The 14688-nt window shown below is 48.0% G+C and overlaps 1 protein-coding gene across 1 annotated transcript; it reads right to left on the bottom strand.

The window, feature by feature from the left end:
- Positions 1–1748: 1748 nt before the first annotated feature.
- On the bottom strand, positions 1749–14688 carry LOC149854992 (cytochrome P450 2W1-like). The gene is made up of 9 exons (XM_090024178.1): positions 14322–14688; positions 11213–11375; positions 9974–10123; positions 9718–9875; positions 9390–9563; positions 7669–7810; positions 6637–6821; positions 5650–5791; positions 1749–2951 (listed from the first exon to the last, which is right to left on the bottom strand). Exons 1-9 carry the CDS (start codon positions 14517–14519, stop codon positions 2761–2763), a joined length of 1503 nt encoding a protein of 500 aa, XP_089880304.1. The 5' UTR covers positions 14520–14688; the 3' UTR covers positions 1749–2760.

The following is a 14688-nucleotide window of genomic DNA, read 5'->3' as shown; positions in this document are numbered from 1 at the left end:
CCCTTCCAGCCCTAATGGCTATGAATCTGTGGATGAACAAACGCCTGGGCTGAGTCCCGTCTGCTCCTGCCGAGCGGTCTCCCCCTCCCTGCTTCTCCAGCCCTCAGGGGGTTGTGTTTCACCCATATGCCGACGCAGGAACAAGTAGGAGAAGTGTGATGCAAGTTTTCAAATGTGTAAGCAGGAAAGCTGGTTCTCCGCCCCTGACATTTGCAGCGGGCGGTTGGCTCTTGTTAATATCCCGTCTCGGGGACTTCGGCTGCGTTTGCCTCGTGTAATCTGCAACGTTGTGTCAAACAGATGATCTCACCGACTCCTCTCTCTTCACCAGAAGGTATGAGTGTGGGAGGTGATGCCTGGGGGCAGCAGGATATGAACATTGTGATTCAGGAGAGAAGAGAAATCATCTTTTCACTTTCCAAACCAAGATTCTCAGCGAACTTGACAAAATGTGAATGGATTAAGTACCTGTATGGCATGGATGGGAGATAGAACCAGGGACCTTTCAGTTCCCATATTCACCCTGTGAATAGCTAGATGTAGGGCATAGGGCTCTTGACTCCCCCTCTCTCTAGACTGTTGTCTCTTCCCTCAAACCCCGCAGATCCCTAGATGAGCGTCAGTTGGAGATGGGCTAATATCTGGATTTAATCTTGGCCCTACTGAAGAGAGCAGCATAACTCCCACTGCCTTCAGTAGGGTCAGGACCTCACTCCTGGTTTTGGAGGCTGCCATCAAAGAGGGGAGCTATTATGGAAGCGTGAGGCATGGGCTGGGTTAGGACCTAACTTGACTGATTCCTGCCTTAACTTGCCTACCTGCAACCCCAACACAGTCCTGATATCCATGCCAGATCTTTCCCTCTGGCCTGGGGATGCAGAGGTGCATTGAGAAAGGGTTGACCTGGAGCTGAGAGCAACACAGCCCAGTTGGTTCAAGCAGGGAGGCAGTGTCAGCAGCAGCAGAGGCTCTCTGTGCCCTTGGGATGAGAAGCTTGTTTTCTTGCGGTGTTTCCAAGCAAGGGCCTGGAGGATGCACGTAGAAGGGGCAGGAAAAGCTTGTTTTGGGAGTATAAAAGAAAACTCTTGAGACCCAGCCTGCTCAGCCCCAAAGCAGAACGCAAAGGGCCTTCTCCTGAGCTCCATGTCGCTGTGGTTGGCTATCTAACAGGCAGGCAGCAGTGCAGTCGGGGGACATCCTGGGTGAAATGCTGCAGTCTGCATGATGCTCTCAGACTAGATGACTGCAGCGGTTCCCTTTGTGGTGAGACAGTTGGTGACTTTAAGTCCAGCAGCCCCGACTGTAACTAACCTGTGGGCAATCACAGTGGTGCACGTGACAGCAACCTCTGGCCCTCTCTCGCGTAGCCTTGCAGGGGCCACTGCGTGCTGGTCTGGGGCAGCTGCACTGAAATCACTTCCCGTTGAGTTAGACTGAACAGCGTGTGTGCAGGCTCCGGAATCGGTTGTAGACCAAGCTGGAGGAAAGCGACATCGATTTAAACCGAGTTTAAATGGATTTAATGGGTTTGCTTGAAGAGGCGCATCCACCACTTTAAAGCCATTTCAGGTGAAGTTGGTGGGATTCTGTATTTAGACCAGGCCTGTGGGTCAAAGCAGTATCTTACGGGATGCAGCACTTGGTTAATTAGGGCAAAATCCTTCCCTTGGATTTTGTCTTATTCAAGCACATTTCCTGACTGTTCGCAATCTATTTAAATAACTTCCTCCAGTAAGTACCATCAGGGGGTGAAAACTTTATTGGGTGCCCAAAGAAGAGACATGTGTACATACCCAGATGATATGCATGATAACGTAAGGTGTATAGCATGCAAATACAAGGGCAGAAAAATGCCTGAGCTATACATGAACTAAAGCAACATTTGTGAATATGGTGGCAGATACCCAGGGCACTACTGGCAGAAGTGTGAGAGAGAACCGAGGCAGCAATCAACCAGACCCTAGTCACAAACTAGTTGTGAGGATGGTTTTCAACTATCAGACTATTTCTTCCCTATACAGGTACAAAGCTCTTTCTCCTATTCAGTGAGGCCAAGGAGGGCAGAGGACCATAACACTGCGTGTGGCATAGATTCATTTTCCGCTTCACCGTTTGCATGCGACCTGGCCGGTATACCTGGCAAGGTGACCTGGTAGGAGGTTGCTCCATGCTAGAAGGTAGCTACTGAAACATCGAAGCCGTTGATCGATCCCACTGGCTGGCCCCACATAGTGACACGAGGAGCCTTTCTGCACGTCACAGAAAGAGAACCTGAGAGCCGGCTCTTCTGCTGTCGAATGACTTTGACCCAATCGATGCTATGAGGTTTGGCCAGAAGAACGCCTGCTCTGCCGGTGAAACGCTGAGCGCGCTCCCTGAAAGCCCCCGTGGTGGCGGCACCCTCCTTTCAACAGGCGGCGTGAGGCTTCTGCTCGCTGTCTCGGGACGTATCAGCCCTTCTGCTGCCTTGCATGTCCGCGGAGCTGCCTGGAGGGGTAGGCGCGTGCACCAGTGGGCGGGCAGTGGCCTCCAAAACGTCTGGCAGGAGGCCGAGGTGAGTACAGAAGAGGCCTCAAGGCAGCTCAGTCCGGAGGTGTGGGAATCTGTACATGATAGCGTATGAAATAACTGCAGTGTACATAATGGCATCTCTATGTCCTCTGAAAAAATAACTTGCTGTTTCTCCAAGCTTCCGGCTTCTCTTTGTTACCTCCCGCGTAAATGCCCTGTGGACCCGGGGTGGACACAATGAAACCCCGTTCACTTGCGCAGGACTGCCCACGTGGACTGAGGCCGCGGCCTGAGGGTGAACGTGGTCTCGGGAACGGTGAGGTCCAAATCCGATTCTGCGACTCCTGGTGGGGCTCGGAAAGTGAAGGTCTGCAGCAGCCCTACAAAGAACAGGAACAGCTCCATCTTGGCAAGACTTTCGCCAATGCAGTTCCTGCGCCCTGCAGCATCCAAAGACATCAGTAGTTAGAGAAAGAATTGCTGGGCGAGGGAGTAGCGGGGTGATAGGTATTGCAATGTTACAGTGATGAGGTGATATTTTAGGAGCAGTAATGGCATCTCGGTATCGCTATCATTATACCCAGCTGAACTGAGGTTCAAGTGCAGCAAAATGGTCTGTGTCGGAACAAGATGATTATGTGGCTCACCCAGGTGACCCAAGCCCCCACGGGTCACCCTTGTCAACCTGACCTCCGACCCGACCACCTATGGGTGACCCGGGTGACCTCCCGGTAGCTGATCTCACCTGTATGCGGGTTCTTTTGCTAGCCCTGCATGTGTTGAGCAAGGAGGTGGCAGACACCTGTCAAGTTTGCTGGGTTATGAAGAGAGCAATTGAGGATGAACCCTTTCCATGGCTATGTGGTGTCATGGCTAGATACCTGCCTGATAACCATTCCCTGTAACCTGGGACAAATCACTTCTCTTCACACCTTCCTTTTCAGCACGCTTTGCGTGTCTCGACTATTTACGCTGTAGGCCCTTCAGGTTACAGGTTGCTTTTTGTTCAGGGTTTAGGCAGCACCTAATCCGATGCAGCTGTAGTTCTAGACTGAGATGTCAGAGTACTGTTGGTGGTAATAATAACCTGCTCTTTGCCTGCTGATGTATCATCTAGCATACATCCTAGCCTTCCAGCAGCTTCAGACAAGCTCTGTCTCCAAAAGGGCAATGGTTTGATGATTTCTTTTTCTTCTAAGTTATTGCCCTGAACTAGCAGGGTGCAACCCCAGCCTGCAGAGCCAGGGCATCCAGCCATGGGGCCTCCCCATGGCTCAGAAAATTTGGCAGTGGTGGAGCAGTGGCAATTATTACTGTCATTCCACCCTTGCTGCCAAATTCCCAAGGTCCATGCTGCTGGGTCAGGGCTGGGACCAGGCCATATTCCCTCTTCCTACGCAACTGGATTGGGGCCAGGCTGACCCCCATGGGCCAGGTCAGGCATCCATCTCACGCGCTGAATGGGGCCCACTAGCCACATGCAGGCTGTGGATGCACCAGGCACTGCCCATCCAGTCTGCGGGGCAACAATGTTGGGCACTGCTGGCCTAAACTGTCCCAACCAGGAGGACAGTCTGTGAAGGTCGGTATCATGAGGAAATTATGGACCAACAAGAACATGGTTTCCAACATGAAAAATCAAACCTGATGTAGGTTAGAGCACCAATTTCCACACTAGAGACTTGGGGACTGGAATCACTGCTGGATTTCTGCTCTCCCAACTACCACATAAGGGAAACAGCTGTTAAGTGTTGGGTTGCAAGGCAAAATCAGAGGGATTCTGCAGGAAATTTCCCTTTAAGCTGCTTGAAGTTTCCTGCTGAGCTGGGACCTGTAAAGCTTGCAGTGAGGCTGTTCTCTCCAGCTGTGCCCTCTTGTAATGCACTCTGCTGGAATAACAGCTTGCACAGCCTGGAAGCAGGTGGCTTGGGAAGTGATCCACATGTGGAGGCGCTTACTGCTGTGCTGTACCACATGGCCAGAGAGGTGATGCCTTTTTACTAGGGAAGACTGGAGAGGGAATTTCTCATACCTTGCAGTGGTTCTTGCCATTGGCATATAATCCGAATACTTATGGCTTGGGAGGTTTCTTTGGCATTCTTGTTTGTTTGTGTGTGTGTGTGTGTGTGTGTGTGTGGCTACATCAATGCAGAGAGGCGAGGTAGAAGCTAGTGGTATATTTTGCACTTCTGCAAATGCATCATTAACAAAGCTTCCCAACACCATTGTGACAAAGTATTCTTCTTCACTCTATTTTGCAGCTGAAATAGAAGCCTGCAGTGATTTAAGTGACTAGCCTGAGGTCGTGCAGTGATTTGGTGGCACAGCCATAAGAAGAACCCAGATTCCCTGGTATGTAGTCACTTCTTCTAGACCCTAGATTGTATGTCCCCTCCATAAAAAAAAAAAAATTACTTGCTAGAAATGTCTGGTGATGGTCAAGACTGCCATTAAAAGACTTATCTCAAGTGTGTAATGACCTGAGAGAAACAGGTTGGTAGTTTGCTGCTTAGTGTAGGAGAGGAGTGGTCAAGGACTTCCCCTGTTCTAGCTGTCAGACAACCACAGGGGCAAATCCAGCTCCTAGAACTAAGGTTTCACAATGAAAGCCCTAAATACAGGGTACATTGCATCCCATCCTGCTTCTAGACCTTCTTCTGCTACATGGGCAACTGGTGCCATCTTAGGGGGGGCATGTGCCCCCCCAGCAACCAGTCAGCGACCAGAGGGGGGTCCCCCCCACGGCCAATCTCACCGACTGGGGGTGGAGTTCCCTGTGGCAACTTACTATGAGTGGCCGCGCTCCCACTACACCCAGCGCTCCCACACCCCGGCCGGTGCTTGGGGGGGAAGAAGGGGGGAGACAGGTGGCCCCCCCTGCCCATCACCTAAGTGGGGCATGCAGCTGGTCAGGGGGTGCACCAGTGCTCTCAGGGGGTGCACGTGCACCCCCGTATACACTGCCATTGTTCTGCTACATATTCATTGGTTTCACTTGATGAGTTAGCCCTTTTTGAAGTAAAATTCAAGTACCTGCTGGTCAGTGCCCTATCCAACTCTTGCATGGATAGGGCACTGATCAGCAGCAATTGTACTGAGCGTCCTGAATCCTGGGCGCCCTCTGTTCCTTGCAGTTACCTGAGGAGAAAGCCAGAAAAGCGTCCTTCTTTACAAACTTCCCATTGGTGTCAAGGAAGTGGTTGGGATTGAACTCATATGGTGTCTCCCACTGAGTTTTATCCAGCAGCACAGAAGTGAGCGAAGGGATCACAGTTGTTCCCTGGGGCACAAAGATGAGGCAAAGACATCAGCAGGGGTAAAAATGCATCTTTGTCTCTATAAGTTCCTAAACATCTGACAGTGAGTTGGCCCTCCTGTCCTGAAGAGCTGCCCTCGGACGCATTGCTCAGAGCTTTGTATGGCAAGACCTGTCTTTTTTTTCCTTCTTTTTTTTTTTTTTTACAGAGCCAAGCACAATGAGGTCTTGGGCCCTAGGTAGGGCTCTTGGATGCTACCACAATAGTGGTAATAGGTAAGAGCAGTAATGTTTAGTGCAGGATCTAAGCCTGCCAACAGCATACACATTACAGCAGTGAGATTGTATCTGCAATTCAGGCAAGAAAGGGCTGCAGAACTTGCTCATTAGGAATCAGTAAAGTCCAGATAGCTCCTCTTCATCACTATTTGCCCTACTCCTTAAGCCATGCTTCCTTATGTGATTCAGATTGCCCACTGAAGTACACAGGAGCTTTGCTGCTGACTTCATCAGAACCTGAGCGTGACCTAACAGACACTCTGTCATACTGGATATGCCAAGTTCAAGGTCTGGCTTGGGTTTCTGCCAGCCGTGTTTGCATAGTTTGACTGAATTTTGCACAGCGTACACATATGCTGAGATTTTCAAAGCAATGTAGCCAATGACAGGTGTGCACCTAACTCTTCTGAGCTGCTTTGGAAGCCTTAAGTCAAGGCTGACATCCTGCACGCTCGGCAAACAGCTCCACTACGGTCAGGGTGAGGAATTACTCACTGTAAGGGTGGCTCTTAGTGCCTATGTTTCTGGTTATACTTGCTAGCAACGAGCAGGAATTATGTTTGATCCTTTTTTAGAAAGATTATCCATACCTTGGGGATCAAGTAGCCTCTGAAATGTGTGTCTACAGCTGTGCACCGTGGGACGTGTGGCAGGAGGGTGATAAACCTCTGCACCTCATGTATCACTGCATTAGTGAAGGGCATCCTTCTCCGGTCTTCGTATGTGGCCCGACTTCCTGGTTCGACAACTCTTCCAATCTCCTCTTGCACCTTTTCTGGAAGTAAACCCAAGATCTATCTGCCCCATTTCCAGACCTTTCTCTCTCCCTCAAAAAATTATTGTGAGTCCCCCAGCCCTGGTTTCCTTAATCTGCTCAGTCCTCTCTGTAGTTTAGCTCATTTGTTTCCACTTAGACAACCCCTCCTGATGCAGGTCTCTCCAGGAGGCAGAGCAGTTTAGTGGAAGGTAGAGATGGGGCTTAATCCGTTTAGATTAGAAAGTCTTTGGGTGAAGGGGCTATATTTGTATTCTGTGTTGATGCAGCCCCTAGCACAGTGGGGTCCTCATTTATGGATGGGTCTGGTAGCACAACTGCACTATAAATAATGGTAAGTTAGTAGTAAGGAGACAGGATGCTGTTGCAAGCGGCATTGCATGTACTCATCCAGGCCAAACCTCCCCCTTTCTTAGTGCAACGTAACACAAGGGCTGCTTATACATGTGCTTGGAGGGGGGGGGGGTGCATTTTAATTAGAGTGGTTCCCAGAGAGGTGTTCCAAAATACCTCACCAGGATGTGTATTAAGCCCCTGTGCCTTTAAAAATGGCTGCAGGATGCTTTAACTAAAGCTTATTCAATGAGTTTTAGTTAATGTGCCCCTGCAGCCATTTTAAAACGCAGGGGGGTGGGGGGGAAGCTTAACGCACGTGATGCTGCAGCAACTCTGGAGCCTTCTAATTACAACCCGGAGCAGAGTCGATTAGCCGCGTCTGCTCGTTCGCACTCTAGCTAGAAAACAGAGCAGAGTCGAGTAATCGTGTCTGCTCATTCATATTCCAGCTAGAACACCAATGAGCATGTCTACAGGCAGCCAGGCAGAGTGGACCCAGTCTGTGGCTCACTTTGAATCTCTGGGTATTTCATCATCAGAAGGATGGTCCACTGCAATGTTGTGGCAGTCGTCTCAGTGCCAGCCATCACCAGGTCGAGTATGGAGGCCACCAAGTTTTCATCATGGAAGAGGCTCTTCTTCTTGTTCTTCTCCTTTAAATACACAAGTTTAACTTTGTTTTGAAAGTACTTTAACCAGGTGGCATCAGAGCTGAGCAAGCTTGGGAAATGCCACTCAGGCCGGTGATTGTCAACCATGGTGGGTTGTTTGAAGGGTGCTGCAAGGTGTGAGAAGACAAGTGAGGAGCTAAGCAAGGTGTGAGGAGGTAAGTGCAGGCTCAGGCCTGTCTCTGCCTGGCTACAGCTCTAACCCTGCTGTCCCGATCCTCTGCAAGGAGGTAAGCACTGTAGTAAGTAAATTCATTCTTGAAATGGGGGACGTTCAAGTCACAAAAGTTATGGAGTGATTTGAGTCTGAAAAGGTTGAGAACCGCTGTTCTAGAAATAGCTAAGCACTTCGAGTATAATGGTCGGTGACTGACCACACAGGTCTCTGCGTTCAGGAGCATGCGCGTGTGTTCCCCGGCTGACTGTATAGCAGACGCACAGGGCACATTTAACTGGTGGCAGCCACACCCAGCTGAGGTCACTGAGCTAAGTTGAGGCATTGTGGCAGTGTCCTCAAACAGGGATGCTGCCACATTCAAAAAAGTGGTGGAGGGGTGCCCTGAACCTAAAAACAACCATGGACTTAGGCCATCATGTTTTAAGATGCTTTCCCACATCTGGGAGTCAAATGAAGAGCTGGGTCTGCACCACGACGTTCAGAACTGAAGGCAGAGATAAACCTCCCCCAAAAGTGTGGGGAATTTGGATGCTGGGTTTGGGTCCTTGGTGCATCTCTAATCAAATGTAGTGCTGAGCAGAGCTTTGGACCCTACTCACAGACGCAGCTGTGTACTCCAATTTGCAAGGGGTGGACTTAGCCTGTCCCCATCTCAGTGCAGTTGGAGAGTCAAGTTTAACTACATCAGGCTTCCCAAAAACCCCTCCACGGCTGCCCGCTCACAGAGCATCCCTCTACCACCCAGCTGGAGGAGAGTGTTGGCATGAAGGAGGAAGTTCAAAGAGGCTTCACACCAGATTATCAGAACGTGTTGAACCTTGAATCCTGTCCCAGATGAGTGACTCAAAGACTCAGCATGCACACCTCAATCAGCTCCAGCTTGAAAGATGAGAAACTCAGAGCTCAACAGTTTAGTCTGTATTAAAAATCATGCTGGGCATATGCCAATCATCTTAATTAAATGGATAATATATGGAGGGAAAAAAACATGTCTAGCACCTATAGTTGTGATATAATGACTCAGTTTCAATAAGGGTGTGAGTGGTTTTAGGATAATGAAATCAGTTACTGATATCTATATTCTTGTAAACAGAGGGGCAGATTTAACCAACATTTAACACCATTTATTGGTTTGTAGGAACCAACAGTTTACTTTAGATTATAAAGGAGGTTTCAAAAACAGAGTGAAGTTTGTTCTCTCATCTAAATCTGGTAGGAGCCCATGTGGCATAAGTTATGGCAAATGTAAGGGAAAGGATTCTCATCTCATTTACATTGGGTAACTGCATGAATTTCAGTAAGGATCCTGCTATGACTAATACCAGGATCTAGCTACTTGCTTTTGTGGAGAACATCAATTGTAAATGGATTCAGTCGGTCAAATACCTCTTCCTGTTTGAACACCATGGCATCAATGTAGCTCCTTATGTTGTTCTCATTGATGTCTTGCCTGCTTGCCTTGATGTAATTCCTTAAAATGATGCGCACATCTTCTATTCTTCTCAGCAAAATCTTGTGGGTTTTTAAAAAAAACCCAAGGAGTGGGTAGAAATTAAAAAACTAACATGGAAAAAACATAAAATGTGTTAGCACTTTGTTTTACAGTGTAAGTACAATGCAGAAAGGACCCAGACACCGGGGAAACAGAATGGCCCACGAGTGGAGTAACTTATCAGGTTATGAAAATATCGACCACGTGGGCAGGGTTACTTACTTGCAAGTATGGAGAGCCAAGAAGGTTCATAACTTCATCTATGAGTCTCAACAGAGAGAGAAACATTGGGTCTTTGTAGTCAAACCTCTCCCCAAACAGCATAAGAAAGATGATGTTGGTTGGAGCAATGTTAAATGATCTTAGGCTGAAAGGTTCACCTGTGATAGGAACAACCAAAGCATCAGTCTCAGCCCCATGCAGCAGTCCCTTCCAGACATAATGATACAGTGTCTAACCTTCTTGCTCCCTGGCTCACCTCGGTGGGATTTGATCATCTCGGTGAGGAAGTGAAGCTCTTCAAAGATCTTTTCCTCCATCATTTGCTTCCCCATGCCAAGATTGCGCATGGTGGACATGGTGAACCTCCGTGTTGTTCTCCATAGCTCCCCAGTAGAAAAGAACACACCTACAGGAGACAGTGGTAGCACAAGTAAACTGGGGGTGAGCAGGGCACCGGCCCAAGGTACTGACTTAGAGGGGAGACAAAAAAAAATAACAGCTGTGATCATTGGCCCAGCTATGCCTCCAGGAGGGAGAAAACCCATAATGGGTTGGGTTTTTTTGCCTCTCTCACCGGTAGGTGCCACCATTTTGGACTTGATGGAGTCCTACTTGGTGGAATAGGGTCTAACAGGGGACGGCTGAATCTGTGACTTCCTCACACCATCTTTTTCCTCTTTTCCCATTCTCTAAATGTCTTAGAAAACATTTTATCTCCTCTTGTTTTTTCCCTACGCTCGAGTTCAAATTTGAACGGAAACTTTCCACCCCAATTCTCTCAAAATACTCCTTGATTCCAGTGAAGGGTAGTTATGTGGTCATGTTTGATATCTCTCCCATCCATACGCTGACTCTGAACGTGGCTATAGATAGCTCTGCTTTCAGTTCATGATGGGCAGAGCCCCCTGCATCATGGCTCTGGAAGCTGAACTCACCGTTATCAAATGAAAAAACAAATCAAGGGGAAGGGAAGAAAAATATTACTCAGAGGCAGGATATCTATAAAAAGGATATAGTGAGGAGCTACTGGTGCATAGAAGCTTGCTCTAGCTGGGAATTTTCTAACACAGCATTTTTTTCTCCAGCAGAAAGTGCCAGTTCAATTGAGACCTGGGTTGCTAGGAAGGGTTGGTTTGGATAGGTCTTCTGATAGTTCAGGGAAGGTTTTAAAACAAACCCGGGGCAGGTAGGCACCTACTTTCATTGACTTCCTACTTTCAAGCACATTACTGCCACCCGGCCTTTACAAATTCTTCCTCTTCCCCTTCTAACAGCTAGGATGTTATTTGGACCCAAACTTGCTTGCAGCATAATTAGCACAGAGAAAACCCTGGTGAGGCACTGGAAAGACAGATTTTCAATGTCAATTTAGCTGAAGTAGAGCCTTAGGGTGGGATTTCCAGAAGTGTTCTGTAGAGGAGTCAATGAGAGCAGAAATTATGCCAACGCTGAGCATTTTTGAAACTCCCGCCATTATTTCTCCAAGGACCAGTACCATTTCCGTGCTGAATTTCTTCAAATATTGGGATAGCAGGTCTGTCTACAAATTCCTCTGGGAAGTTCACCAGCGCCTCCTTCACAGCTTCATACCCAGTCAGGACCACAACTTTCTGGAACCCAAAGTGGAGGGTGAACACCGGCCCATATTCTTCTCCAAGCTAGAACAGAGGCCAGGGTTTATGGTCAGAACAGGAGAGAGAGCACATCAAGAAAGCACTGATTTTCTCTTAATAGCTCTAGACCATGCCAGTGCATTTGAAACACAATCCAGAACATGGCTGATGCCCATTCTTGATTCAGGACCAATGCTAGGCCATGAGATATGACTGCAAAGGCATTACACTTGAAAAAAAGTGCCATGATGGGTAGCTGAAGAGCAGCTGTTAAAATGGCAAGTCAGCAGAGACTCTTGGATGGGTTCTCCTAGGCGGTGAGGTCTGTAGGTTAATTGCTTGGTTTCTGTGTTGGGAAGAAGGTTAATGAAAAACAAATGCACCCAGAGTTAACGGATGAGGATTGGTTAGCAAAGCAAGTAGAGGAACAGAAGGAAGACAGAAGTGAGATAGACATTGCCGTGCAAAGTGCAAAGCAAGTCTTAAAGCAACCATGACTCATTTCAAGATAAACCACACGTCCCATTTTTCTACAAAAGCCCTCTGGATTCTCAGTTGCCTTGTGCTGAAGTGTCTGAATAGTGATACTTGACACAGGCCTTGCACTGGGTTGCAGTGATGTGAACAACTGACCCTGATGCCGGACAGCAGAGAATCAAGCCTCTGTATAGAAGTCAAATTGGAGACTTTGGCATGTGGGCCTTATGAATATAGTGGGAGCATCTACACGAAATGCTGAAAGCGCAGTGACTAATTCTACTGCACATTAGCACGTCACAGCAAAAGCCATGCTGGTGGGCTAATTAGTCTAGTCTACTGTGCATCCGTGTCACCTAAAAGACGTGCACCAGAGCTACTGTGCAGTAGAGCCAATTACAGCACCTTAAGTTAGTACCTGTTATTATAGGTACAGTACTAAACTTAATGAACCCTAATTACAGTGCATTAATTCACATGTAGACATGCCCTGTGAAATCCATCTTGCACCAGAGAAGATGCTTCAGGTTTTTCTGTCTTATTTTTAAGAAAAAGGAAGGGCATTTCGTTCACTGCTCCACAGCCAAGGCAGGCTCCATGCGGCTAAATCAAGCCATGATTTTCCTTCAGGAAGAGCTAGGTATTAAACACTGTGAAAAGAAAATAAAGTACTTTGAAGGCCCCAATGCCAAATTCCCACCCAAGGACACAGTGGCAGCCAGTACTGCCTGCAAGATCTGCTTTAGGGGATGAAAACTGGCTTCTTCCAAGTACTTCCAGACAGCTGCTCCTATTTGGTGAAGAAACATGCTTGCTAAGGCATTCTGTGTAATTCCCTGGAGGAAGAATCCCAGCATTGCAGGGTGTGTGCATCTGCTGCTACATGTCTTGCATTTTTAGAGGATGAGAATGTGACCCCTCTAGCTAACCTTCATGTTCCACACAGTGAGAGTTTACAAGCCATTTCATACTAGATTATGGAATAACCCAAGCTATTAGCATAGAGGGCTGAAATTTTGGCTCCTACCTGTTTCTGCTGTGGTTGCAGTGGCTTTTAACATACTGTGGTTTGCAAAGGAAGCCATTACGTGCTGCCTGCATGCTGTGAACTAGTGCTCCAGAGCTGCACAGAAAAGGGTGGGGGTGGTCCAGGGCAGAGGAGGGGAGATCCAGGGCAGATATGTGGCCAGTTTTGTAGCAAGGGGGTGCAAATAGGGCAACTCCCTGAGTACTGAAGCAAAAGGGTGCCAACAGGCACTGCCCAGCCAGGGTGGGGCACAGGATGGAGCTGCAAATGGCTCATTTGGGGGGGCATGGGAAAGGGTGGCTCCCACTGCTGTGTGCACTCCCAGACAAGCACTGGGGGGGGGGGGGCACGTACCCCCCTGGATCTGTGCGCAGGGCGAGGGCAGGCTGCCACTGTGGGCTTTGCCCCAGGTGCCAAACTTTGTTGCTACAGCCCTGTGTGTGGCCGTTACATAATTCACTGCCAATAACTCAGCATCAGACGTAGGGTGCAGCCTTCTCCACAGCCTATTAATTAACACGGCAGCCACATAGCGGTAAGGGAAAGTGAGGAGCCCAGCCCCCACCAGACCCTGCAATCTCTCTAGTCCATGTGCTCAGACATGGCTCATGGCTCACGGTAGTGACCAGTACGCACCATGCAGCTCTCCTATTGCTGTCGCTTATGCATTTATCCTGTGAAATATTGCAGGCCCTGGGAGACCCAGCCCGGGACCAGGACTTTACGTATCGGGCATGCTTTTTCCCTGCTCCCTGGCAAAACTTCCTGAGCAGAGCAGATGTTTCCAGAGCACGGAGAGGAAGTTTTACCCAAACTTCCCCCTGCACCTGAAGAAGCATGAAGGTCTTGGAATGACATTAACCTGACAACCTCTTTATCAGCATCATCTTACATGCCAGAGCTGTTGCTCTCGGTAAAGAAGGATAAATGGTATTTAAGGACAAGCTAGCAGAAAGGCTTACTTGGGTATTTATTCCAGTTCCTTGACAAAAATGTTCCGCCCATTTTTAATTTTGACCCTTTGCTTTCCACCAGCATTTGCCTGGTTAAGAATGGGGTAAAATGCTGCCCGAGGATATGGGGCTTTTGACCTTTCTTTTGTGTTTTTGGAAGTCTGTAATTATTTCCTCTTATTTCTCCCTGGTAATTTTTCTTTTCATGCTAGCTGTTTGCCAGCACCTTAAAAGCCTCCTGGGTATGGGAGCTGTCAAATTAGTATTTAAATTTCTGTAAGTGCTCTATACTTCATGTATCTGATGAAGCTTACATGAAAAACTCCCACATTACCCAAGGCCTTTTTTCAGTGTTTAATCACTCATATATGACACTGCATCAACTCAGGCAGTTGCTAGAAAACGCCAAGAAAAAATGTTACAATGCAAGTTGTACACCCCTGAAATGTAATTCAGATTAGAACAAATGTTCTCACTGATACAGCTGACACCGTCTCAAAATTCACAAGGATATTTGTTTTGTTTTGATCCTACCTTCATTAGCGACTTATCTTGCCTTCTAATATCCAGCAAATGCAGGTTGCCAATGATCGGAAGAGGAGATGGACCAGGCGGCAATTTACACGCTGAATTTTTAGAGCCAGTTGAAAAATAGAGAGCCCCTAATAATACAAGCGCACACAGCAGACAAATTAGTGCAGGATCACAAATGAATGATGTTAAAAAAGCCATTTTTGGTCTAGTTGTAATCTGGCTTCTGGGACCAGAAGCAATCAAAATGTGGTGGTGCAGTTCAGTTGCGAGCAGCTGGCTTCGTGTTTGCTTTTCGAGATTGCTACAAGCGCTCTATTCTTATTAGGGTTTACAGAGCACCTAATAAATACTCCACACTCCACCTTCT

The sequence above is a fragment of the Crocodylus siamensis genome, chromosome 12, assembly GCF_052110815.1.
Source record: "Crocodylus siamensis isolate JL-2025a chromosome 12, ASM5211081v1, whole genome shotgun sequence".
Taxonomy (NCBI): Eukaryota; Metazoa; Chordata; order Crocodylia; family Crocodylidae; genus Crocodylus; species Crocodylus siamensis.
Note: the sequence above shows the minus strand (reverse complement) of the source record. Positions and strands in the feature narration are given on the sequence as shown.